Source organism: Argiope bruennichi, chromosome 2 (genome assembly GCF_947563725.1).
Source record: "Argiope bruennichi chromosome 2, qqArgBrue1.1, whole genome shotgun sequence".
NCBI classification, from domain to species: Eukaryota; Metazoa; Arthropoda; class Arachnida; order Araneae; family Araneidae; genus Argiope; species Argiope bruennichi.
The window spans coordinates 66,969,492-66,985,175 of record NC_079152.1 but is presented as its reverse complement, the minus strand read 5'-3'; the positions used below and the strand labels follow the sequence as shown (position 1 = coordinate 66,985,175).

General features: G+C 28.8%; 1 protein-coding gene across 4 annotated transcripts in view; it reads right to left on the bottom strand.

The window, feature by feature from the left end:
• Positions 1–15,684, bottom strand: part of LOC129961847 (agrin-like) — a 467,273-nt gene that overhangs the window by 98,311 nt on the left and 353,278 nt on the right. For all 4 annotated transcript variants that reach the window (XM_056075436.1, XM_056075434.1, XM_056075438.1 and 1 more), the window contains exon 3: positions 9,661–9,873. In XM_056075436.1, coding sequence (XP_055931411.1) covers positions 9,661–9,859 — 199 coding nt within the window. In that variant the 5' untranslated portion in view covers positions 9,860–9,873. The remainder of the gene's footprint in view (positions 1–9,660; positions 9,874–15,684) is intronic.

The window sequence follows — 15,684 nt, the reverse complement described above, 5'->3', positions numbered from 1 at the left end:
GCCATTAACCATTTGGGTATATTTGACTTATTAGAACGTTCCGTATTTGTTTGAATTTATGTTTCTATTTTAAAAAAAATTCTAACTATATAAAGTTATCTCAATATCATGTAGCAGTATATATTCTGAATAATAAGAACTACATGAATTCTTACGTAAAAGCTACTGCCTTCACATGTTCAAAAAATTAAATGTGCTTCAAATACAAAAGTAGTTTCAAATAAATGTGTAGGCAAAGGGTTAAGTAGTGTAATAATTTGAGATATCTTTTAAATCTGAACAATATTTTTCACTTTTTAGCTACTTCATTGCCTTCTTGAAATACCTTTCAGAAGGGTTAGAAAAAATTTCATCCGATGTTTCCCTGATGAGAATTAAGAGTTATTTCAGTTCAGTTTGCTCAAAGAGGTAGATGAAGGTTCTCAGAAAGGCGCCAAACTTCAGAATGTGGAAGATGCCCTAAAGCAAAGTGAAAGAGAAGAAAATACACTCTGGAGAAACGGGAAGAATTGCCTGATAGCTGGTGAAAGAAGTACCGTTGGTCCAAAGAGAATTCGCTGTTTCAGTGAGAAAAAGAAAGCGAATCTCAAGAGAATTCTAACCTTTTACGAGGAATAACAAAGGTGGGACGACTAGTTAATCCTAGCTAGCAAGCCGAAAGTAGAGAGATGGCTTGGGGGGGAGCCTTCATCCTTGTTTGTTTGACGTGTGATACATCCTTTGTAACCACAAGCAAAACTGAATAAAGGTATTTTACTTTCTGCGGTTACAATGAAGCACTGAAAATTTCCTTTTCACCAAAATTAGAAATTTGGCGCCAAAAATGAAGAGCCATAACGTTGTTAAGAAATATTTTAAATCTATGGACAAAAGTCTTATAACAGAAATTTTATTTTAGAAACAGAAATATTCTTTGTGAGTTTCTAAGTAATTATATTGCCACGAAGATGAAGTTAGCATACATAAACTGTGTGTTAACTAAAGTCAAAAATAACATTCTCTAATCTCAACTCCATACTTTATTCAAGGAACTAAACCTTACATCTGTTTTTATACACAAGACAAAATGACTCGAATCTTACAGATTTAGGAAGATACAGAAATTATAAGAACATTCTAGAAATAACAGAAAGTAAACCAATAACAAAATTTTTAGGCAACTTGTCTGATGTCAGATACGAACTTGCGAACTATCGCTTTCAGTTCATAGCAATCTACCACTGAGTTTCGTTACAATATAAGATCTAATTGCCACGATTGCCAGTAAAATAAATAACTTTTTGTTTTGCATATTAGCAAAAAGACTATCCATCAAATATTAAGTTATTGAATAGGACAGAGAGAAAAAGTATTAAACTATATGACTAAAACAGAAATAGATGAATTCAATGGTGGGAATGAAATCTCACTTTCTAACTAGTGGAGTAGTTTTACCAACCCGTCATAAAACTAGTAGCATCTCATAACGAACAGCTCATAATAAACAGTTAAATGGCTTCCAAAATAAGTTTTTTTTTGAACTTCAGTTATTAATTCATTATACAAATGCGATTGAATAAACATTCACACATCCACGATGTAAAAGTACGAAAATTATCTCATACTGCTATAATAATGTTTCAAAGCTAAATATTAACATAAAAATATCTAAGTAGGTTTATTAAAATGTGAATTGTTTTTAAAAAGATGATATTGACTCTTCATCTTAAGTTTCATTAAAAGATCTCTAAATTACTTTAAGTATCTTAAAAATTTAAGACTAAAGTGCAATACTACCAAAGAAAATTCTTGACACAATATTCCAATTGTAAACCAATGAATAATAAAGAAACACATATTCAAAATTTAGATGCCATTATATAAACGAATCAATAATAAGTTTTATTCGTTATTGATGGCAATAATTCAATGTTTTCATTTGTATAATTTGGTTTAGAATTATTTTATTTGACGAAAGATTGTGATCTGTTACAAGAAGGCAATACGGATTTCGAAAATCTGAAATGTGGTCAATTGAGAGAATGACACATTCGAATCACCTCCCTGTTGAAGTTTCTCTAGTTTAACACCGGGAGGGTGTATGTCTCGGTTGAATTTGTAGGCTTGTCGTATTTTCGATGGAATTAAGGCTGCATTCATGACATATCTGAACAAAACTTGCGTTGTTTCCCCATTACAGCTTTTTAAGAGTGCCATTTACTCAACATTCATCCATACGCACTAATGTAGTGCTGTTCATAAATTAAACTACAAACATAATTAAAACGTTTAGCTATAAATGTCTAAAGTACAAACACTATAATAGTACTTGCAAAAATTCCCTCATTAATGAATTTTTAACAGGCAAATAGCATACAATACTGTATAATTTATTTAAATATCTATTCTGTGTCTTTTTATGTTAAAAAGGGGAAGAAAATTAAAAACATAACGCTTGCCAAAATGTCACAGTTTTTACATTTTTAACATACAAATAACATGCAACGATTCAGAATGTGTTCGAAGTTCTTTCATCATTGAAACTCTCAAATGACTTTATAAAGACGAATATTTTATTCAGATGACAATACAGCCCCTCTTCCACCTTACTTCACGAATCCATGGACTTTGAGCCTTCATTGACTCACGTAAGACATTCTAACCAGGACAAGTAGTCCCCTGGCAAATGATGATGGATTACGTCGTCGGAAACACAAAAAAGAAAACATCGTCACAAACCAAAAAGAAAAATCAACGTAAGCAGTTTTCTTTTCAGTCACTCCTTCATTCTTTCCCCTTTCGGCCGCCCCTTTGCCTTTAGTGCCCCCTCATACATAAAGAATGTCCGACGGTATATTAAACAATACAAGCAGAGGCAAATATATTGACAAATCTCTCGTCTTAATGCAGGTTCCATGTATGATAGTACGGTTGAAGAGCCCTGGGTATATATATTCTCCATCCAAGGAAGTTCCCTTGATCGGAATTTATGTTAGCTTTTTGTGCAAGAATAAATCGTTTTCGGAGCTTTGTAATCCTCATGATAACTCGTACTTCTGGAAGCTCTTTCAGTAAGAAAGGAGCAGATGGGAGGAACTTAAAAGATTTTAAGACGCAAAAGTTGTTGGAGATGAGTCCTTTATTGATAAAAATGATTACCGGAACATGTAAGAAATATTTTATGCAACATTTACTCTCGTAAAGTTTAATAAATAAGATGGAATTTGTGGACTTTCATAAATTAATTTATGGCTGGAGAAGTAAGTGAAATTTCTTAGAGATTCTTGGAATTCTTTTCAAGTTTATTTTCTTATACGATGCATTTTTAATGAAGCGTTTCGTTTTCAGAAGATTATTTCGTGGTATTATCGTTATGTAACAATAATCATCTTTTGCATAGTGGATTAATTATGCATTCCAATTATTATTTAATTAATGAACTGTAAAAAATAAAACGGGATAGCTTCAAATATTAATTTAGTACAAACAAATCTAAAAAAATTTGAACCTATTCAAATAATAGATTTCACTGTATTTGCACAAAAGAGGTGTCAAAAATATTCTTTGAAACTTTCTCTCCCACAGAAAAACAGCCTTCGAGATTTAGCAAACTATTTCAGCAATTTAACATAGTTAATGACTTTTTTTTTAAATATTGAATCAATTCTGTAGTAGAAAACATGACCATATTCTTTTAAGTATAATATTCCTTTCTAAATTTATATAAGCTATTAAATGAAAATTAATTTTACTGTATAACGATTAGTTTCAAATCAAACATGCAAGCAAATTATTACAAATCAAATTACTTTGGGGTTTATTATAATAATGCACATTTTATCCTATTTCAGCTAGCATATAAATCATTAAAATATTAATTCAAAGTTTATTACATTTTTTTAAATTGCTGATACTAGTTTTAGTATTATTATTTTTTTTTTTTACTTTTGTTACACAAAGAAACATTATATTAACATCGGGTAACTGCTTCATTCGAATTAGATATCAAAGTACCTTCATTTAATTCTGCTAATACGAAAAAAAAGCGTTACTATTGTTATTAGAAATGTAACAAAAAAATTCACATTTCCAGTTTTAAGACATGGAATAAGCAAAGAAAGGATCAAATAATTCATTTGAGATAAAATAATCGTTTGAGATCAAATAATTTGATAAATGGATAGAAAAAAAAACTTAAAAGGGAATGGAATTTTTGAAAATAAAAATAACAGAGACTTCAATTCGAAGCATAAAAGAGGTAATATTATAATTTTATCAATGAAATTTAAATAAAATATAAAGCAAATATCAAACGATATCTTCATTGATTAACTGTGGATGAAAATATAGGAAATAGGAATAAAAATAATTGAAAAATAAAAGATAAGAAAACTATCAATTTTAATCTGAAAAATTTAATCAAAATACAAAGTACTTGACATAGAATTAAAAATTAAAAATGCTGTATAAATGAGGTTCCAATTACATTTCTAAAGTATACTGAACATAGGAGCAAAAAATTTCAGTTCGTTGGAACATGAATCCTTTCGGCACAGAAAGAATATTTTTGAATATATTCAATTCTTTTAAGACTCAATTAATAATTTAATTTTTAATGAATTTTCTTTAAACTACTAACACAATCCAAACAGCACGAAGAAAATTCCGTACTATAAAAGATCAAGGCATAATATACAAGTTTTTAATGTCATATTGCGTCTAAACAGTGAAATCATAGGACTATTATAGTGTTTGAATTGTGTTGTAATAGTGTGCGAAGAAAAATTTGTACTATAAGAGATCAAAATATAATGTCTAAGTTTTGTTGTCATATTGCGTGTACACAGAGAAATTATAAGGCTATTATAGCGTTTGAATTGTGTTGGCAGAATACCTATGGCAGAACGGTGATGGATTATTATGTATTTAACAAATTATGAAGTTTTGTTGAAGTATTTTAAACTCTACAGAAATAATATGAGCCTAATTCACAATTGGGGTTTCAAATAATTTTTAAAAACAGATTACCAATAATAATCTAATATATAAAAGTGAATTTTTGTTTGTTCATATTTTTCATTCGTCCAATTGCGATAAAATTTTGCCAACTTATTGCACTTGCTCGAAGGTTATAGGCACAGTAAAATTATTACACCTAATAAATAAAAATGAATGTTTGTTTGTTCGTATTTTATGCGCTGCTGTACTATTCATTTAATGAAGATAAAACTTTGCAAATTTATTACTTTGAACTTAGAAAAACTATGTTTTTATATGGCCAGTTGTATGTCGGATGCTCAAGAGTCCGGCAGCCACGAAATTTATTTATTTTTGCTGAAGATGAAAAAACAAAACAAAAAATATTGTCTACCCTAAAGTATACTTGAATAATAAAGTAAAAAAAAATATTATTTTTACTTCTCCTTTATATATCATTCAAAATCAATGAATGTATTCACTATCAACCAGAAAATAAATATCATTCTTTCTATCATTCCTAATTAAATCAGATAGCTATTTCAAATTTTAAGCGATATTTCCAAAATTATTTCTTCTACGGTACCAAATAAAAATAATAATAAAAAAATAAAAAATAAAAAATAATAAAAAAAACTATTAATAAATTATAATAAATAATAAAATAAAAAACTAATAAATAAATAAATAATAATAACAAAAATAATAAAAAATAATAAATAGAAACTAATAAAAAATGAACTTCCATTGTTAGAAAATCAGCAATCATTCTACTTATAAAACTGTTGTGGTGATGATATAACGTTTGTAAAAAAAAAAGTTTAATTAAAACATAAAATTTGTGATCGAAATTTTATCGTCGTTAACAAAAAAGAAAAGGGGTTGAGGGGATTAAAAGTCTACATTTTATAGTTACAAACCCACACTTCCAGATATGTCGTCCCTGTCTTTTAAAAGAGAAGTTCTTTTATGGCGTTAATTAAGTGAAAAAGAAATAATGCTGAAGTAAAAAAAGAAGTAAAACTTAAATAAGAAAAAAAAGTGGAACGAACGGCAGATCTATAGAGAGCGATACCGAGGGGAAAGTGTCCAATTGATTCGTGAGGATACAATCAGGTCCGTGGAATGGATGCGTCGTCAATAGAAACACTAAGATAGATGGCTTCCTTGCACTGAACACGGTGCAGGCGAAAATTGCCCTTGTTAACACCCTTCCAGAGTCTTGTTCACATGGCCCGGGAGAATGGAAAGAAGGGATGCGAACAAAATAAAGAAAGTTTCGGAAGGAAGGAAAGAAGTGGCAGGGACGGGGAGATTAGCTGAGAGGGTAATCTTGGAAAGTTTGAGGGAACACATTCCTCCTGTCCGTCTCTCTCTCTCGCTCCCAGTTGTGTGAATTAATTCTTTCAGTTTCGTCGTTAAAGACGTCGCCATCCATCAAAATTATGCCTCTAAGAACGTAATCGTATTCTTGCCGTTTTAAATTTTATTTACTCAAAATGCTGGAAATAGTTTCCGTAATTCCCTCAGAATACTCACATGGAAGGTCTTTAATTGTGACCTTATTTGTCATTGAATATTTACTTAAATGAATTCAGAATCAATTTCCGAAAAGAAAGAATAATATCATTCCCTTAATAAAGAATCGTTTTCTTAATATACACCCAGAAATTTCATAGAATAAAAATCTTTGTTAAAAATTCTTCTTAGGAATACGATGTAAATAGAAAGATATACTACAAACAATAAATTTCGTTCCTTATGTGCAGAATGAAGTCAATTCTTTTACTCTGTGCGTAACAAATGTTCAGCACTAGTGTATATAGGGAATTCATAGTGCATTTCGCCAAAAAGAAAGTTAAATGAAAATGTTTGAGCTAATAATTAATTCTATTCCCTATAAACTGGAATCAATTCCTTCTTTTAGTGCATATCAGATCTTCATTGGTTCATCTTGTCAGAAAAACGGTTAAAATGAAATGTTTGAGCTAATAATTAATTCTATTCACTATAAACTGGAATCAATTCCTTCTTTTAGTGCATATCAGATATTCATTGGTTCATCTTGTCAGAAAAACGGTTAAAATGAAATGTTTGAGCTAATAATTAATTCTATTCACTATAAACTGGAATCAATTCCTTCTTTTAGTGCATATCAGATCTTCATTGGTTCATCTTGTCAGAAAAACGGTTAAAATGAAATGTTTGAGCTAATAATTAATTCTATTCACTATAAACTGGAATCAATTTCTTCTTTTAGTGCATATCAGATCTTCATTGGTTCATCTTGTCAGAAAAACGGTTAAAATGAAATGTTTGAGCTAATAATTAATTCTATTCACTATAAACTGGAATCAATTCCTTCTTTTAGTGCATATCAGATCTTCATTGGTTCATCTTGTCAGAAAAACGGTTAAAATGAAATGTTTGAGCTAATAATTAATTCTATTCACTATAAACTGGAATCAATTTCTTCTTTTAGTGCATATCAGATCTTCATTGGTTCATCTTGTCAGAAAAACGGTTAAAATGAAATGTTTGAGCTAATAATTAATTCTATTCCCTATAAACTGGAATCAATTCCTTCTTTTAGTGCATATCAGATCTTCATTGGTTCATCTTGTCAGAAAAACGGTTAAAATGAAATGTTTGAGCTAATAATTAATTCTATTCCCTATAAACTGGAATCAATTCCTTCTTTTAGTGCATATCAGATCTTCATTGGTTCATCTTGTCAGAAAAACGTTTAAAATGAAATGTTTGAGCTAATAATTAATTCTATTCACTATAAACTGGAATCAATTCCTTCTTTTAGTGCATATCAGATCTTCATTGGTTCATCTTGTCAGAAAAACGGTTAAAATGAAATGTTTGAGCTAATAATTAATTCTATTCACTATAAACTGGAATCAAGTACAAGATCAATTCCGGAAAAAGGAAGAGCAATATAAGAATCATTCCCTTAATATATACACGGAAATTTCATAGAATAAAATTTTTGCTAAAAAAGCATTTGAAGGAATACGTTGTAAATAAAAAGATACACTATGAACAATTCACTTCGTTCTTTATAAAGTGTAGAATGAAACCAATTCCTTCACTTTGTGCGCAACAATTATTCAGATCCAGTTTATATGTGGAATTCATAGTGCATTCCATCGAAAAGGTAGTTAAAGGGATATGTTTGAGCTAATAACTATTATATTCCCTATAAACTGGAATCAATTCATTCATTTAGTGTACATCAGATCTTTTGCACTAACTTAATTCTTGTATTCGTAACTCACTTTGTCGGAAAAATGGTTTAAGGGAAATGTTTGAACTAATTACTATTATATTTCCTATAAACTGGAATCAATTTCTTCTTTTAATGCACATCAGATCATCAACACTAACATAATCATTATATTTTCTCCTCCTCATGCCGGAAAAATGGTTACAGGGAAATGTTTGGGCTAATTACTATTATATTCCCTATAAACTGGAATCAATTCATTCATTTATCATGCACATCAGATCTTCACTAACTTAATTCTTGTATTCATTGCTCATCTTGCCATAAGGATGGTTAAAAGGGAATCCTTGTTCCCTGTATATTGAAGAATGGAGTCAATTTATTCACTTAGTTCACATCAAATGTGCAACACTAACTTAATTCTGGTATTTATTACGCGTCTTGAAGATAAAAAAATCCTGATGTTTTAGCACAGCATAGGCTTGCTGAGATTTCTTTAACACACGTCATTTGAATCATTTTGAGACGTCATTTGAATCGATCCATTAATTGCTTTGCTTCCCTCAGAATGTATAAAATTATCTTTTTATTTAGCTGCGAAAAATTCTGAATCATATGAATTTTGAAATATTTTTCGGTATGCCAGCAGTTAGAAATTAAGGGAGCTTTTAAGTAAATAAAGGCGATTATATAAATATTTTTATTTACAATTCTATTCTTTGTCAAAATTATGAAATTGCCTTCAGTAAATAAAAATAATCACCTCTTTCAAATAATTTATAATCCGAATGACACTTCCAAATTTTTTTGTCTTTATCGGAAAACGGATTGACTGTAAGATAACTACTGTTAAAAATTAAATATCAGATAATTAGATATTAGATAGTTTAGAGGGGAAGTAAGAATAGTTTTCGGATAACTGGCGGAAACAATCCTATCAATTCAAATTTAAAAAATTAATTAAATTAATTGAAGACATTGCCTAATTGTCATTTCTTTCAAACGAATTCGTTATATTAATGTTAATTAATCTTTCTAAGCAAAAACATTCATTGAAATAATTATTTAAAGCTAATATGCTATCGATTTATCTCAAATTAGTTTTTTTTTTCTATTGCTACTATGAGCTACTATAATTTATTTATTCTTAGACCAGCCTTTCTTACTATGAGAAGTTGTTAATATAACAACATAATAGTTTAATAATAATGCCAATTCATCTACTGTCTTTTTGATAGTAAAAAAACATGATATGTACTTATATTCCCTTTCCACTAACATAAGCATTTTATTTATGGATATAGATATTTCCAGCTCTTACGTCTGTTCATTAAGCAACAAGTCCACTCATATATAGCATTCTTGACAAAAAAAAAAAAAAAAAAAAAAAAAAAAAGAGTTCCCTATTTTTAGTGCTAAAGAGATAATGGGACGAGGGTTCTGTTATTCTATAAGTGATGGAGCCTTACCACATTGTCCATGATGCTGGACATAGATCTTGATTTGCTTGGAACACGACGCCATCCGTAGCTGACATTCGCTAGAATAAGTGATGCCATCACTTCCACACACTGGGGCGAAGATGTCCGAGCAGCTATCCTGGCAGCGGCAGTAGCCCTGCTGAGTTTTTTCATCCACGAGACATTCAGCACCGAATGAACAGTACATCAACTCACAAGGTTCTGAAAAGAACAATGTTTATTAAGTGATTAATTGACATAAACTGAGCAATATTTTAATTTAATCTGAAAAAAAAATTCAAACATTTATAATGTAACAGAATGATTTTCTGCGGCGTTTTTAGAGACAATGCAACAATTTTTAATGTCTCATTTGAATAAAAAGACAATTTATTTAAAACAACTCATGCTTTCAGTTTTGCAAGAAGGATTAAAATAAGAAAGCATTTGAATGATTAATTTTATTATTATAAAAATATTTGGATAACTGAAATCACTAGAATATTTCAGGTAATAATTTAATAAAAAATATGATATAGTGAATACTTCTTCTTGAATGATATTATCTGTCTGAAGGATTTTGAACGAATTTTGATTTTAAAAAATCTTTCACAGTTCGGAATTTTTGAAAAATTGATTGATTTTAACTAAGTAATCACAGGAATGTGCAAGTTTCAAAATTCTTTCAATTGAATAAAATGCACAATTTATTTCAAATAAGCTCAAGCGTTTAATTCTATAGAAAAGATTCAAATAATAAGATACGTTAATATAAAAATATTTGGAAATATAATAGAAGTCACTATAACACTAAAAAAATATGATACAGTGAACAGTTTTTCTTAAATGATATAATTATCTGTATGGAGGCTTTTGAAGGGAATTTGCTAAAGATATATCTATATGTTTAAAAAATAATGAAAACTTTTAGTTGAGTAATCCAAGAAATATATTGGTTTCAGTATTCCTAGGTGACTTCCTTAAAGAGAAAACAGACCGTTTAATAAGTAATTTAAAACAGTAGAAATGCCTTATTATTATAATCTTCTACAGGTAAGATTTAGCTGCAAATTATTTAAATGATATTGAACTATAAGAATAGGGCAAACTCAATTGGATATGATTTAAAAAAAATTAACATTTAAAAATGAATTAAATTAGTTAATTTTAATGCATTCTTTTTTCCTTCATCTCTGATAATTAATTCATTCCTTTATATAGCTTTTTTTTAATTTCTTCTTGTACAACATGTATAGTTTTTTCTTCTTTATAGTTAATTTGAATCATTGATGTGAAAGAGAAAAAAAAAAGCAATAAAAAGCTTCAATGAGCGGCAAAAACGAAACTAATTCTGAATCTGCTCACTTTTTTTGTCTCGTTATTTATTTATCTAGAGTCGGAGAAATAAAACAAGCGAATCCGTGACGCGTTCCCGTAATTTTCACGTTTCATTAGCAGTCATAAAAACAGCAGTCTCGTAAAATATTTTGAAGGTGGTGACATCTATCGACATCTGCGGTAAATAAACTGAGACGTTATTGGAAACACATTAGAGCGGAAAATCTGCCGGCTTCAGTACATTAAAAGGAAACTTTAAAGCGAGCATCAATAAAAAGAATCTCTGTTCCCTTTTTTAACGACGGTTATTTATGTCACTCTTATGAGACCGAGTATCGACTTCTTTTAATCCAATTTCGAAAAAGAAACTTTTCTAGAGCTCTGTAGTGGAAATCAAGTTTAATATTAAAACTTTTAAGTCTTCGCTTTGTTTCTTTCGAGAAAGACATAAAGGTTTATAAAAGAAACAATTATGCATTTAATAAAACCAATCCCACAGCTTAGCTTTCTTTTTTTAAACCATTCTTTTAAAGACTTTGAATGCTTGGATCCAATCAATATTTTAAATAAGAATAGTTTAAAATATTTAAGTGTATTGCCTAAAAGAATTAGTTAAATCAGTCATATAAATCTATATATGCTTCACATGCTATAATTTACAATTGAATTGCTTTGCTATTTCAAATTTGTATTGCATTAAATCTGTGTTGCACATTTTATTTGTCGGATCCTTTACTCATCAAGAAACGGTCCCTTAAGCCCCCCCCCCACTCTCGCTCCTCCACATACTATTTCAAAAATTACTTCTGTCTTTATGCCTTATTAGTTCTGAATTATTGTCAACCATTCATTTTAAATATTTAGCATCTATTAAATTTTGATTCATAGTACATTCATTTAGTTTTGGCTGTTAATATCACATTAACAGCCAAATAATTAAAACCAAATGAAAAGAGTCGGGAGTTATAAATGGATATTAAGATAAATGCTATGAGGTTCTGAGTCGATATCTCAAACATTGCGCTGCCGCGTATGACTTTTGAGGAATATAGACATTTTTAGACAATTTGTGATTTAAATATAATTAAAAATCTCAGACAGAATAATATTTATACAAAACATCGAAATCTGCCTCTGGAATTGTTAATCTATCGTAATTAATAATCTATCTATCAATCTATCATAATAATCATAATTAAAAATTCATCATGAACATTTTATTATATTTATCTCAAATTTCTGCAAATAATAAGAAAATGAATGAAAAATCCTTGAAATGTATCTTACACAAAATACATTCTTATAATTTAGGTTAGATTGTTCCGGATTAAGGAGGACGCACAACCCTATTATTTTTAAATTAGCCCTTATGTAGACGATTGTAAAAGGATGGGACAATTAATATGAAATGAAGTATTCTTACTAATCAATTTAAATATCTGATTTTTTTTCGATAATATATCCATAATACAATTCAATACACCACCTTGTTTTAGCGTATCTTGAAAAGTAATCAGAACAAAACTTTATCATTCGTGCTTTTATATGCGTGAAGTTTTAGAGATATCATTCGTATATTCTCCCTATAACTTACATCAGATGCCGTGTAAAAAAACCTAATACCTATAGAAAGGTATTAGGTTTTAAGACAAATGTATTAGGTAAGGTCAAAGTACGAAAGAATAAAAGCCTGTTATAAGTCAACCATCTAACTCTCCGACCCGCCACGAAGGCACACGGATTTAAACCATAAACATTGAATGACCGGACCGCCGCAACAGCAACATTGGCGGGAACTATAGTTGAGTCCTAAGGGCGGTCACCGGCCACGGTACAACCCTCCCGGAAGGAAGTACGTCCCGTCATCGATAGGAGGAGTCAGATTCCCCACCTATTAGTATACCCTCCAGGGTGGCGAGATCCAACCACTATGCCGGAAGCATCTCATCCTCATTTCGAGGTGCCCCCCCCCGGGGGTTAAAAGCATGTTATAAGAAGAATGAGGATATTTAAAAAAAACGAGTGAAAAGCAAATGAACTGATTTAATGGTTAATATACCCGTAGTTAAAAACTATCTTGCAAACCAAATATATTGAAGCCAAGATGAACATAATCAAAATTCATCCATTTTCATGGCTTAAAAAGTTCATCTCAATCGAATATCTTAAAAACAATATAATTAAAATTTCAAATATAGAATATTCTAAATGTTTAGTTTTATTGTTAACGACGTTCATATTAAAATTAGAATAATCTAAACTGTTAAATAAAATTAAAATCAAAAGAAGTTTTTAATTTGCTGCCCATCTTTTGAGAGCTATCTTTAACACCTAGCGAAAGGTTAAAAATTAAGTCCCTATTCAAGAGAATAAAAATCTCGATGCAAATGGCTCAGAAAATAAAGAAAGATAAATTACAAATTGAAAAATAAACCTTTAAAAATAATGCATGAAGTTTTTTTTTTCTCTCCCTCGACTTGTAGAATGCTACGAATTTACATTATTTTTCTGTATATAAATATTTTCTTTTCACTTTATATAAATGAATTCATCGACTTATAAAAGAAATGGAGAGAAGGTGAAAAAAATGAGATCAATATTGTACTTTCTGTTGCCTGAAATGCATTAATAAAGAACTAGAATCACAAAGCCTAAGAAAGCGGAATTCCTCTTGGGTTAATTATTGCATAATATTTACCTAAGCATATGTTTTGTAACATGTCCAGATTCAATATTTTTAATTATGCGAGCTCTTGCACCTTTCTTCATATGTGTTATTCGCATATGAGCCCTTTGCTTATTTATTTTTAATGTAATTAAATATAATTTCTATTAAATGTCCTATTTTGCAATGATTTTGTTTCAAATCTATATCAGAAAATCATTTAAAATTAGAGAGCATTGTACGAAGAGTGTAAATTCTCCACCTCTTCCTCAATATAATTATCTTACTATACATAAAGTAAAATTCAGAAAAGCTATAAAAGATCTAAAATTATTTGAGTTTTAAATAACTGATATGCAGATATTAATAGATTTAGTAATAATAATTCATGATTCATAGGTCAAGAAATAATTTCAAATTCATTACGAAATCTAAATTTAAAATACTATTCGTTTAGTTTCCAAGCAGAATACATATTGAATATTAATGCATAGTGCTTCTGCTAGAATTCAAATTCAATTATTTCCGAATATTTTGACTACTTTATCGAATGTTAAGTCATCATCGAATAAATTAAATGCATACCAAAAAAAAAGATTCGAGTTCGATACTAGTTAGCAAATATTGAGTACATAAAGCAATGATATGAAATAAAATTATATATTTGCATGGTTGATCACTGTAAAATCAAATGACTTAGCCTATATTAAATGATAATCCAAATGTTCAGTTTATTTTTTTCAAATAGCAGTATTAAATTCAAACTGCTAATATGAAATTCTCAAATTTAATGAATTCAAATACATTTGTTTCATTGATTCCTGTTAATAAAATGATTGCAACCAAGGTCATTTCAAGGTCATTCTTACTGTCATTCAAGCATTTAAATATGATTGACAGTAAGAATGATTTACGGAATTTAAATCTGGTTAACCGACGTTTCATTGGTTCCAGTTAGCTGATATATTTCGATGCATCAATTTTCCTAATATGCTTTTTAATTAGTTTAATCAAATTGTTGAATGATAGAAACGCAGACTTTCTTTCAAAATTTTAAAATTTATACTGTTATCATCAGTAATTAATGAATTCCTACAAGTAAAATCAGTAATTAATAAATTATTCCACTTATGAAAGAATGTATATATTTCAAATGAATCGACACCTTAAATATCAGAGTATCTAATTTTTTTATTCTTATTTCTTTTTCATTTGTTTATGAAGAAAAACAGTAAAATTTTGGATTATCATACTTTTTTCTGCTGTTTCAGGCTATCTTTAAATACATAAAAATCTACTGGGAAATAAAATACAAAAAAAAAAAAAAAATGATAGAAAGAAGGTTTTCTAGAAAAAAAAAAACAATACTAAAAATTTAACTAGAGTAAATTTCCAGCTATTTCTATTGTGTAAATACTTGGTAGAATTACGAAATTGATTGCTATATATTGTACTTATTTATCTAAAAGTTTATATACACTGATAAAGTAATGATTATCGAAGTCTTAGATATAAAGTTGTTCCCTTCAAATTATATGTTTTAAAAAACTTTATCATCATGATATTTTATTTGTCGAAAATTTATATGTTTCCAAGTGGAGTTGTAAATCTTGTTAAAGACAACTTTTATACTACTCAATAAAACGTCAGATTAAACAAATTAGAAACACTATAATTACAATTGTTAATTACATAATTATGTAAATAGCATTGATTTATTTGAATTGATAGCATGTTAATTACATATTCGAATTAAAAATTTCTAAATTGCTTCAAATTTAAAAAGTGCTTAGTTTATAATTGCTCTATAATAAAAATTTCATCTTTGATTTTCACGCAAATAAAAAAAAATGTAATTTTAAGATTTCTTTATTATTTACAGTAATTACGATAGAATATCTATAATTTTCTATCTATAATATCTATATATCTATAATTTTCACCTTACATAAAAATATAAATCTAATAAGACCAATATGACCGTTAATCTGATATGACAGTTCCTTTCACGACCTCTGAGCCTTCTTTGA